General features: G+C 56.0%; 2 protein-coding genes across 2 annotated transcripts; one reads left to right on the top strand and one right to left on the bottom strand.

Annotated features, from left to right (window-relative positions):
• Positions 1-716: 716 nt before the first annotated feature.
• VDAG_06937 (kinase) lies at positions 717-2,571 on the top strand (the record flags this gene model as incomplete). Its single annotated transcript, XM_009655842.1, has 4 exons — positions 717-831; positions 936-1,084; positions 1,165-2,165; positions 2,442-2,571. 4 exons carry the CDS (start codon positions 717-719, stop codon positions 2,569-2,571), a joined length of 1,395 nt encoding a protein of 464 aa, XP_009654137.1.
• Positions 2,572-3,555: 984 nt separating this feature from the next.
• On the bottom strand, positions 3,556-5,323 carry VDAG_06936 (uncharacterized protein; the record flags this gene model as incomplete). The annotated part of the gene is made up of 6 exons (XM_009655841.1): positions 3,556-3,642; positions 3,742-4,599; positions 4,651-4,833; positions 4,898-5,117; positions 5,180-5,233; positions 5,292-5,323. 6 exons carry the CDS (start codon positions 5,321-5,323, stop codon positions 3,556-3,558), a joined length of 1,434 nt encoding a protein of 477 aa, XP_009654136.1.
• Between the last annotated feature and the right edge of the window lie 5,279 nt (positions 5,324-10,602).

Raw genomic sequence — 10,602 nt, 5'->3', positions numbered from 1 at the left:
ATCGACCTGACCTCACAGCGCAGGAAATGGTAGCGCAGCTTGCGCCCAAGGCCCAAGGCCCAAGGCCCAAAGCCCAAGGTCCATGGCCGAAGCTCCTGCAGCTGTGGTGGTTGGTCACCAGACAAAGTCCACCCTAAACCCAAGTCACAGTCACCATCCAGCCGGACCAGACCTCCAGACCTCCAGACCTCCAGCCCTTCCAGACCGTCTTTCCTGAACTTCAACCTGCTCCATCACATCAACATTGCTTCTCTCCTTCACATTGTGCGAATCGTTTCCGGTTGTCCCCAATTGGTTTTGCTGTCCTGTTGCTGATCTCTTATCACCCATTCTCTCCATCATTTGTCTTGCTCTCGCCCGCCCGCCCGCCCGCCTGTGACGCGCCTCGGAGCCTCGTTCCATGTCCTGCGTCATAAAGCCTCGGTAAAGGCGCCCGTCCTCTTGACCGAACCGCGGGGTCAGCCCGACCTCAACCAAGCAACCAAGCCTCGTACCACCTCGCACCGCACCACATTACCACCGCCGTTTTCCAGACACCAAGGCCTTGTGTCAGATTCGTCACAGACACCACTCGAGCCGTCAATTGATCGCGTCGTCCCACCTGGCCGGCCGCAACCACCGTCGTCATCGCCGCCGCCGCCGCCGCCGCCGACCCGAAAAGTTCATGAGCACGCGCCATCCTCGCATTTCGCTGGGCCAGCCCTGAACCGCCCATCATGTCGTGGAAGAAGACCGAGGGGTTGATGAACACCATCAAGCACTATGCCAGCTTTCCTGCTACCGGCGTCAGCTTGCGCCAGATGGTCCAATTTGGCGAGAAGCCCTCCACCGGTGCGTCTGTCCCGAGCCTCATGCGCCTCGCAGCTCTCCCCTCCCCCACCCACAACACCTTCTCAGCCGTCGCTCCTTGCTGATCACTGGTCCGTCGCATGCAGGTACCCTCTTCCGCGCCTCGCAGTTCCTAGCGGAGGAACTCCCCATTCGCCTCGCCCATCGTGTGCAAGAACTCGACGAGCTGCCCGATGGCCTCAACGAGATGCCGTCGGTCCGAAAGGTTCATGACTGGTACGCGCAGTCGTTCGAGGTATGCTGCGCTGGCCCGATCCCAAGAAAAAAAAAACCGAGAGAAACCAGAAACTAACTTGCCTCTTCCATTTCCTTTAGGAGCTCACAACTCTCGCGCGACCCGATCTCGGCAAAGAAGTGCGAGAACGGCTCATGAAGCCCGGCAAAAAGTTTGGCAGGACATCCGCCATGCTCTCCGAGACAACGAGAAACCCCAGCATCGAAGACGGCCAGTACAGCTCCATCTCGCACTCCAACGGCAACGGCAACGGCAATGGCAACGGCAAGAAGGCGTCCGCCGCCGCGAGGAGATACTTTGCCATGGTCGACGACTCGGGCAACTGGCCCGCCGAGCTTCGCCTGTACAACGAACGGTTCGCCAAGACGCTGCACAACATCAAGAGGCGTCACGATGGTGTCGTGACGACCATGGCCCAGGGCATCCTCGAGTACAAGCGCAAGCGACAGCGCATGCAAATCGACCACAACATTCAGTCTTTCCTAGATCGCTTCTACATGTCCCGAATCGGAATCCGCATGCTCATCGGCCAGCACATTGCTCTGACGGACCAGAGCCACCATCGCGACCCCACTTACGTCGGCATCATCTGCACGAAATGCAACATCCAGGATCTCGCGCAAGAGGCCATCGAGAACGCCCGGTTCGTCTGTGAGGACCACTACGGCCTCTTCGAAGCCCCCAAGATTCAGCTCGTCTGCAACCCCAACATCAACTTTATGTACGTCCCCGGACATCTTTCGCACATGCTTTTCGAGACCCTCAAGAACTCGCTGCGTGCCGTCGTCGAGACACACGGCCAGGACAAGCAGGAGTTCCCGGTGACAAAGGTCATCGTCGCCGAGGGCAAGGAGGATATCACCATCAAGATCACCGACGAAGGCGGCGGCATCCCTCGCAGCGCCATCCCCCTCGTCTGGACCTACATGTACACCACTGTCGACAGCACGCCCAACCTCGACCCAGACTTTGATAAGAACGACTTCAAGGCCCCCATGGCCGGTTTCGGCTACGGACTGCCCATTTCGCGTCTCTACGCTCGCTACTTTGGTGGTGACCTTAAGCTGATCAGCATGGAGGGGTTCGTTTTTTTTTTCTCTTCTTCTCTTTCTCCTCACCTTCTCTCTCTCTCTCTCCTCTCCTCTCCGTCCCTCATTCCCTCCATCGCCCTTTCCGCATCAGGTCAGTGCTAACACTCCCACAGATACGGCACAGACGTCTACCTTCACCTGAACCGCCTCTCTTCCTCCTCGGAGCCCCTCCAATAGCAATCAGCAGTCATGAGGGACGGCCGCCCCTCCGCCGCCTCCCGAGGATTGACGCTGCCGCTGCTCGCCCGGTACCGCATCCACAAGAGGCTCAAGGACCTGGAGATCACCGAGCGCCGCCAGGTCGGCGACGCCCAGGACCTGCTCAACCGCCACAGCGACGCCTCCACCAGCAGCGGCGACTTTGGATACTTTCGGAGCGACGCCTCGGAGCTGTAATGCCTCCCTTCCCCTCGTGGTCACTCTCGCCTAGATTGGCTACAAAAGGGAGGACGCATAACGTCCCGGCAGCAACCATCCCGTACGCTGTACCAATGATTCCTTGCGCTTTTCGGCCTTGTGCGGTGAATCCCAGGCTTGTTCCCTTTTTTTTTATCCGGGTGTCGAAGAAAATCAATTGCATCTCCTTCTTTACCTAGAACCTCGCATACGGTTACAAGGGGCTGGGCTGGGGGCGGGGGGGGGATGAGGGCGACAGCTAACATCCCTGCACCGGGGTTCCATTACATCATGAAAACATCATGTCACTTCTATACCATAAACAGTGCATCACAACAGGAGGGGGGTAAAGGGGAATGGGGGGGGCGATGGGGGGAGGAGAGAAGGAGCAACACTGCCGATTATCGCGGGCGGAGGGAGGGAGGAAGTGCGTACGACTACTTTACACTGAACAGAACCTCGCGGCTCGAGGGTTACAGGTGGAGATTTGAAGGTGGCCTGATTGGTCGCCAATACTACAATCTCGAGCATTGAAACGCTCCGGACGACCGGAGCTGAAAGGGCCGCTCGCTGATGGCTGCCACGGCGATGTCATTGGCAACAGAAAAGAATAGGATAGCTGGGAGAGGGCAACGCGCCGTCGGAAGCTGCTGTACGGGGTTCTCGAGCATCGTCACGACGATGTTCGTACATGGAGTGTGGCGTTTTTGCAATTCAAGTCACTTATATCACATTGCCAATGCTGCTGTCGTGTGCAATCAAGGATGCTTTGCTTTGCTACTGGCCGCCGTCTCATTTCCCCTTCCAATCCAGGTACGATCCGTCGTCGTTCTTCATAGCTAGCAAATCACTCGAGGCTGTTGGCCTTCGCAGTCAGAATCACTCATGCCTGGCGGTGTTCGGCATTAAACTGCCACATCTTCACCCGTCACCGTCTGAGCCTCATATGATGTGCCGTGCTCCCTTCCACTCTCAAATCCCAAATCACATAACATCTTCGTCGTCCGAGTGCTCGCAGTCAAAATTGTAGACGATCTTCTGCTCCGCAAGTTTCATCGTGCGCAAGGCATTCTGAAAATCATCATCAGAATCATCTTGGCCGTTCAGGTTTCTTTGCGCAGCCTACATCTGGTTAGCACAAAAAGGAAAAGGCCAAGGTGACAAACTCACAAATCCCCTCGCAAACCCACCCATGAACGGGGTTGGGCACTCCTGAGCTGCGACGGCCTCGAAAACCGAGTCCGTTCCATCAATTGTGGAAGGAGGGGGTCTGGGCCGCGTGTGGCGAGCTCCAGTATGGTCCCAGGCATTGTACATCGGCTGGTTCGCCTGCTCCTGTCTGAATGTTGTCGCTGTCGAAATACTCTGTAGGTCCGAAGCCTTGAGTCTGCTCTCACTTGCCTTTCCCCATTTGTCTCTACGGGATGTCTGCCCGACAGCACTTGGCGAAGAGGTTCTATGTTTGTGAGGCCCGATAGAAGTTTCAGAGCGAAGTACCCGGCCGAGCTGAGCCGGGAATTGGGCGTTCTTCAGGTCTCTCTTGGACTTGTAATACTCGTTAGAAGAGTACGCTGTTGACTGGTCCGAGGGACAATTCTCCTGAAGTGCGGCCGAGTTTCGATGTCTAGACGGCCCCATTTCCGAGAAGGCCATGAGACTACTGACTTGATCTCTGGCCTTAACACCTTGGGCCCACTGGTCGCGGGTGTTTGACATGTCATGAACTGCATCGTAAGTGGCAGGCACGGCAGGAGCATCTTCCAACTTTGGCGAAAGTGGCCGGGCACCTCGCAGATGCGGAGGCACCCAGTCACTTGTTGCTGCGGAGATTCCTTTACCATCACTGGGAGCACCACCGCGTGCTCGACCGCTCCAGAGGTGGGGGGGTGCTAGCCGGTCCCTACACTCGAGCGATGACGTTTTGGCAGTGATTGCGGCGACAGATGCCGTATCTTCCAGACATGAGGACGCTTCCGATAGTCCGTAACGGAAAGAATTCGCTGCCATGCCACTTGTAGGACCGATGAGCTGAGGCGATTGTTAGATTATGAGTATGGTCCAACGCGCATGCTCGCCTACCTCTTCATCGTAGTCGTCGTCTTCGTCAAGGCCTGCATACTCGGCATAGAGATCAGGGACCAGAGGCAAGCGAACGCCATTGATTTGTTCGTCGAAATCTCGTTCATGAGATGGGGCAGCAATGGGGGTTCTGCCGTCCTCGGCATCTTGGGTGCTGATCCAGCTTTGGCACTGGATACAGAGCTATGCAAAAATATCCCATGTAAGATAAAAGACTCATGGGCATCGAGAACGAGACTAGACTTACATGAACTCCCTTGGAGCGACTGGATTTGGAAAACGAATTCAATGGGAGAACTCGGCCGCATGGTCCGTTGCATTTGGCTTCGAGAGCAGGCTCGCCGCTGTGAACGCGGCAGATCATGCCGCTCCTGGCTGGATCAAATTTGGGCTTTAAAGAAATTTTCTGGAATCTCTTCGAAAAGCCATCGAGAGGTTTCCATTCTCCGCCGACATCACAGCGAAATCTGCAATACGAGTAGTTGATTAGCTGATGTACGCACACAGTCTCTGGCCAAGGAATACTCACGACGTAGGACCGGACCTCTGCATCTGGGTAGGATTGCTTCCGTTTCCCGGGAACCTGTTGATCCATTAAACATGTCGGGAAGTATTTCGTGATCACAACGATATATACATACCGGCCACTTTGAGAGTTGTTACCTCTTGTCATCTTGCCCACGTCGTCCACGGAGTCCAATACCGTGGCCTGGGAGAGGTATAGCAGGCCTGCGAGATGTTTTGGCTAGGACTCGGTAGTTCGAGTTTATCGGTGATGCGCGAGACCAGAACGAGATTCGGTGGTCTTTGGAAACAACAGGTTGAAGGTGTGGTGTCCGTTAAGTATTCGTGTGGGGTCAGATACCTGATGTAGGTACCAGGTCGTTGCATTGACAGGCGGGTGAATCATGGGTTCGAACAACGGCAGTCAATGTTGCCTAAGAAGGCCTCGGAAGGAAGGAACTGCCTCTTCTGATTCTGATTAAGACAGTGAATGTACTGACCACCCAGGGCAGGAGCACATGGATAGAAACGTGCCTTCCCGCCCAGTTGCTAACTGGCCTTTGTCTTTCCATTGATATCCATAGAGTTTCGATCGTACACATTATTTCAGTAAGGGATTTTCCGCACGAATAATCCCTTCTCAGGCCCTCGGGGTATGGTAGGAAAGGTATGAAAAGCAACACAACATGAACTTTCGAAGACCCACTGCCAGTTCCCTTGATCTCTCACCACCGTCTCTGTGCGTCAGATATCGTTACGAGGTCGAACACAGAGCCACCTAGTTTGAGAGATTGATATTTGGAATAGACTGCTGTCTTCGCGGTCTCTTCAATCACATGCTCAACAGAAGTTCAGGATCAATAAGGATTCACTCGGCACTTTCAGCGCCGAGGACATACCACTACTGAGGGCAATATGTATGCTTTGCCAATATATAAAGCACCTGCTGCCGCTCAATACAGGCATATCCAGCGTTGGGAACACATGTTGGCCGAGGATTGAAGTCATCCGAGGGCAAAACATGACATTTGACTCAAAATGGCTCACCGAAAACCACACGGACATGCGAGCACGGTGAAAGACAGCATCGGAAGTCACGATGTGATGTGTCGGAATCCGAACCGCTCAGAACTCACCACTGATATTGCGTTCACTCACCGCTCCGAGTGACGTAGCTCCTTCCGTTGGAGTACTCCAGGAGCACGCCCGTCGTTCTCATTCGGCCTCGCTTCGGGTTCGCACAGTCACGAGGCTGACATACGTGCATCCAAACAATATAGTGGAGGCATCACCAACAGGAACATGGCAATCTTGATCGCGCTCGACCGGGCCGCCGGAGCCGCTGAGGGATCGAACCTGAGCTCTCTAAGTAGTCGGTACGCCTGCCAACCAACAAGATGCTCTCTGCATAACACTGACGCCTGCGTCATGATGTGAAAACCTCACGCCTCACATTATTCTAGTCGAGAGGTATCAGATTGCAGACACTTTGCGGAACAGGACATCAGTGTACAGGGATACCTCGTATCGAAGGTTGGTTGGTCGGATTGCCAGTGCGACATAAGGCAGTGAGTGATGCACACACCTCGATAGACACCTCGTTCGCTCGACACACCAAAGCTGGACACTGCCCGCCCAATTCACCGAGACAGAGCACCGAGACAGAGCAAGTGAACAAATGGCGATTCTCACAGTTCGACCGACACGAACAAGACAACATCACATGACGAAGATCACCAAGGCCCAAGTTCGGAAAACTCCCTGTAGGTCGCACGCGGGGATGCAGGAACGTCCATGCCAAGACGCAGCTCGGGCGACCGTCCAGCCTGCGACCGTCCAGCCTGCGACCATGAGCTAGACGGCTGTCAAACCTTGCTCACGCCGGTTGCCGCTATCCAGCAGCCCCGGATCAGCCTGCGGAAGTACTGAGGCGGCATTTCCTACACCCCGACGTGGGTTGCGAGTGAAGCCCCCTCGCTGATCTCCAGCCATGCCGCGGGATCGGACGGCGATGACCGTCGAAAGGACCCTGAATTCTGGAACCTTACGTTTGGGTCATGACTTTGGTGGGACTTGGCCTCACGCTATTGTTCGACAGCTATTTGCCCAAGCCGCGCTAGCAATATCGCAATTCATGCTTCCCGACATGGATGCGTCGAGACTTTCTGACAGAGGGTCCCTGTTGGCGGGGCCATGGACAAATGTCAGCGAGGGGTTACGAAGCAGAGGCTATCAAGCCTGGTTTCTATGAAACGTCTGGCAAGCTGCGGAAGCTCCCTTTCCCATTGGGGAGCTGGGGTGAGCAACAAGAGCTTGTTTGAGATCAGCGGTGCGCCAGGTGGGGTGAAGAGGAACGGGAGGGCGGCTCGAGCCCGCAGCCGGTGCCCATTTGCCCCTGTGCGCCAACCTTGGTCAGCATAGTCTGAACAAGTGAGTCCCACAGACCCATGGTTGTCATTCCAGCAGGACAAGTCGGGGACGATCCGGCGCGCGATAGCGCGGTGCCTCTGGGGCCGTCTCGGGTGTGATGGACATTCGGGGTATCGCGCGTCCATTAGCAATAGTGTCGAGATTCGTCTCGAGTGCTGGGGGACGCCGTAGGGTGGGCGGCGTCCGACTGGGCTCATCGCTTCGGAACACGAGGAGCAGCAGTAGAGGCGGAAGGCAAAAGAGGCTGCCAATTGGCATCGGAAGACCCAGGGAAAGGAAGTGGACAGGTTGCGATGGTTGCGTTGCCACACTGGCACAAAGGAAGCCCCCTGATGCACCCCTTGGATCTGGCCCCCAAGGTAAGGTACACGTAGGTGGACAGGGCTTCCAGCTCCCAGCACGCTGACCCGTCCCAGTGATGCTACTGACTGCGGGAACTTGCATGCGCCCCCAGTGTTTCTTCCGTGGTGTGCGGTCGGCAAACGGGGCTTCAAGGGCCGCCAACAGGATCGATCCAGTCCATCTGATCTCGGGCAGTTGCGCCCACCAGTTCGGTCGGTACCAACGGTTTCCTAGCAGGCTCGCCTCTACCAGAATTTTCCTCTTCTCTTGCAAGAGTGCTGCAACATGCGAGAGGGTTGATTGAGGACCAGTGTGTCATCAGAGTGGCCTCGGACAGGTCGATGGAAAATTGAAGCAACATTCCAGTGCGGATGGTGTGGCGTGGGTCACGTACGAGTCACGTTGAACCGGCCGAGTGATGACGGAGGATTCATCCAAGTCTCAGAGCGCGCCGTGAACCTGTTGGGGGCGTCGAATCGGCAAAGGTCTCAATGGAGGTTGAAGCTAGAAGCGTGCGGTTGGCGTCTGAGCACGCCCCCTTTCCCCTCCTCTTTCTTTTGCGGCAGGCTCTGGTGTTGTTTCATCATGAGCGGGCGGCGTCTGCCATGTTCGTCGAGCACCATCGTGGGTTGGCATTCTGCACACACAGTGCATTGCAATCGAGTCGCCCGCCAAGACATCTTCCATATAGACAGAGAGACAGGGCCCTCGGGGTAAAGTGCGGACTGTCCCAGGCATCTGCGAGAGACGAGAAGCAATCAGCCCGGAGTACACTTGTGGAAGAAGAGATGAAGTCCAATTGAAATCGCAAGTCCGCCCCCGATTGTCGAACTTGATCGACTCTTGGGCCATCGTCCCGCCCAGTCATCCCGTCTCATGGCCTTTTTTGTGCCGATCAGGTACTTCTCCTGCCTGTTGCTGTGCGGCCAAGCCCAGCGAGCAGCAGGCAGGGACCGGACGGAAGGGGATGGCGCCGAATCCTGCCGTGTTCCTGAGTTAGTGCCTGGGGATGAGGAGCTGAGTGCTGGGCCCTAATGAACCTGGGCATTCGACCCGGGCGCTGAGTAAAAGCAAAACGTCGAAACAGGCGAAAGCCTCTAACGCCAGGTAACTAACTGCTCATTGCTGTCCAACTGATAGCTTGGCCAGCTCCATTTGCCTTTGGGCACGCGGACTCAGGGCTCGTCATTGCCATCGCTGGCCAGCCTCGCTTGAGCTTCTTGGGGGCTCGATGATCTATTCGGTGCAGGGATTGGATTGAAGGTGGAAAGCCAACTCAAGCCTGGGATACCTCGCAGGTACTGGGGAAAGCCCAGTTCTATCGACGGGCTAGAAGAACGGATCGCCTCGAGAGGTACATGCAGCCACGCCACATACATGTAGCGCGCCAGCTTTGACGTGGCACCGAGCGAGATTATGCAAGGTTTATGCTGTCCCATTGCCCCACTTTTACAAACACTCACCACTGGACTTGTGCATTTCCATGCATAAGCAAGGGGACAGCACCGGGGGTTTGGGGCCAGGACCCTTGCTTCCTTCCATTCCGTCCCCTTCTCGTTTCTTGTTACTTGCTGCCAACTGCGTCAGTCCAGGCATCAGGCCGCCCTTTCCGTCTCTCCCCCCAACGATGCTTGTGCCGTCACGTCACGTCACGTCACGTCCCGTCCAGTCCAGCAACGCGCTGGCGGTAGTGCCTGCCTTCTTGCCTAGGTACATGTAATAAGGTACCTACCTGGAGTAGGTATGGCAGATTGTTCCTTCTGCCGCCTTGTTCCAGCGTTCAGCCCCCTCCATTTTCTTCTCGTCAGACGTTCCTTCTTCAGAGGACGGTCCAGAGGACGGGAGGACGCGAGGTGACAAGTGACGGTTCAAGGCAGGTCCGTCCGTCAGTCAGGCAAGGCAAGGCGCGATGGCAGTGGCCCTGGGACCTGGGTAGGCAAATGGGCTCTTTCTTGTCTACAGATTCGAGGGGGTCAGATGTAAAGCAGAGCGCTTGCTTCTTCCTCAAGTCAGTCCTGTACTGTACGCCCAGGCCTCCCGTTCACGTTGCCATCTGCGCGCTTGTCACCACCATCACTGGCCAACTTCCCCTTCCCTTTCCCCTTCCCCTTCACTATCACACTCCACCTACCCCTGTCACATTGACTTCTTAATCAACACCGCACCGTGATCCTGACAGGCCCGGAGTCTCTCGCCCCTCACCACGTAAAGGCATAAGGACGCTCGTTCTTCGTTTCATGCACCAATGTTTCCTACCGAGAGTCTAGTTATCCCCTCATTCCTCAGTTTCCCCTCTCACAGCGACAAATAACCACGTCGACTGTAAGGACGCGTGCATCGCATTACTCGCGAACTTTGCCCGCCAGGCAAAAGAAGATACACCTCCGGCCGAAGCCCGAGGTATCCAGGAAGTACCGCACTGGCGACTCCAGGCAACGCATTGCGCAGACACGTACTCCCGGCCTACCTTACCTCGCAGTGTACCAATCGCTGCCCTTTTAGCGTGCTTTCGTCCACCCAGCGACGCCTGAAGCCCCCATCCGTCCATCCCGCCACATCCTCGAATAAGGCTGCAGCAAATCGCAGTCAGGGGGGGGATTCATTTTAACGGGTTCTGAAATCTCTGGGTCCCGATCGGCTTCGCCTGAGGCCTGTCGCCCGTTCGTAGGTACATTC

This window comes from Verticillium dahliae, genomic scaffold (genome assembly GCF_000150675.1).
Source record: "Verticillium dahliae VdLs.17 supercont1.15 genomic scaffold, whole genome shotgun sequence".
In the NCBI taxonomy this organism is placed as follows: domain Eukaryota; kingdom Fungi; phylum Ascomycota; class Sordariomycetes; order Glomerellales; family Plectosphaerellaceae; genus Verticillium; species Verticillium dahliae.
Note: the sequence above shows the minus strand (reverse complement) of the source record. Positions and strands in the feature narration are given on the sequence as shown.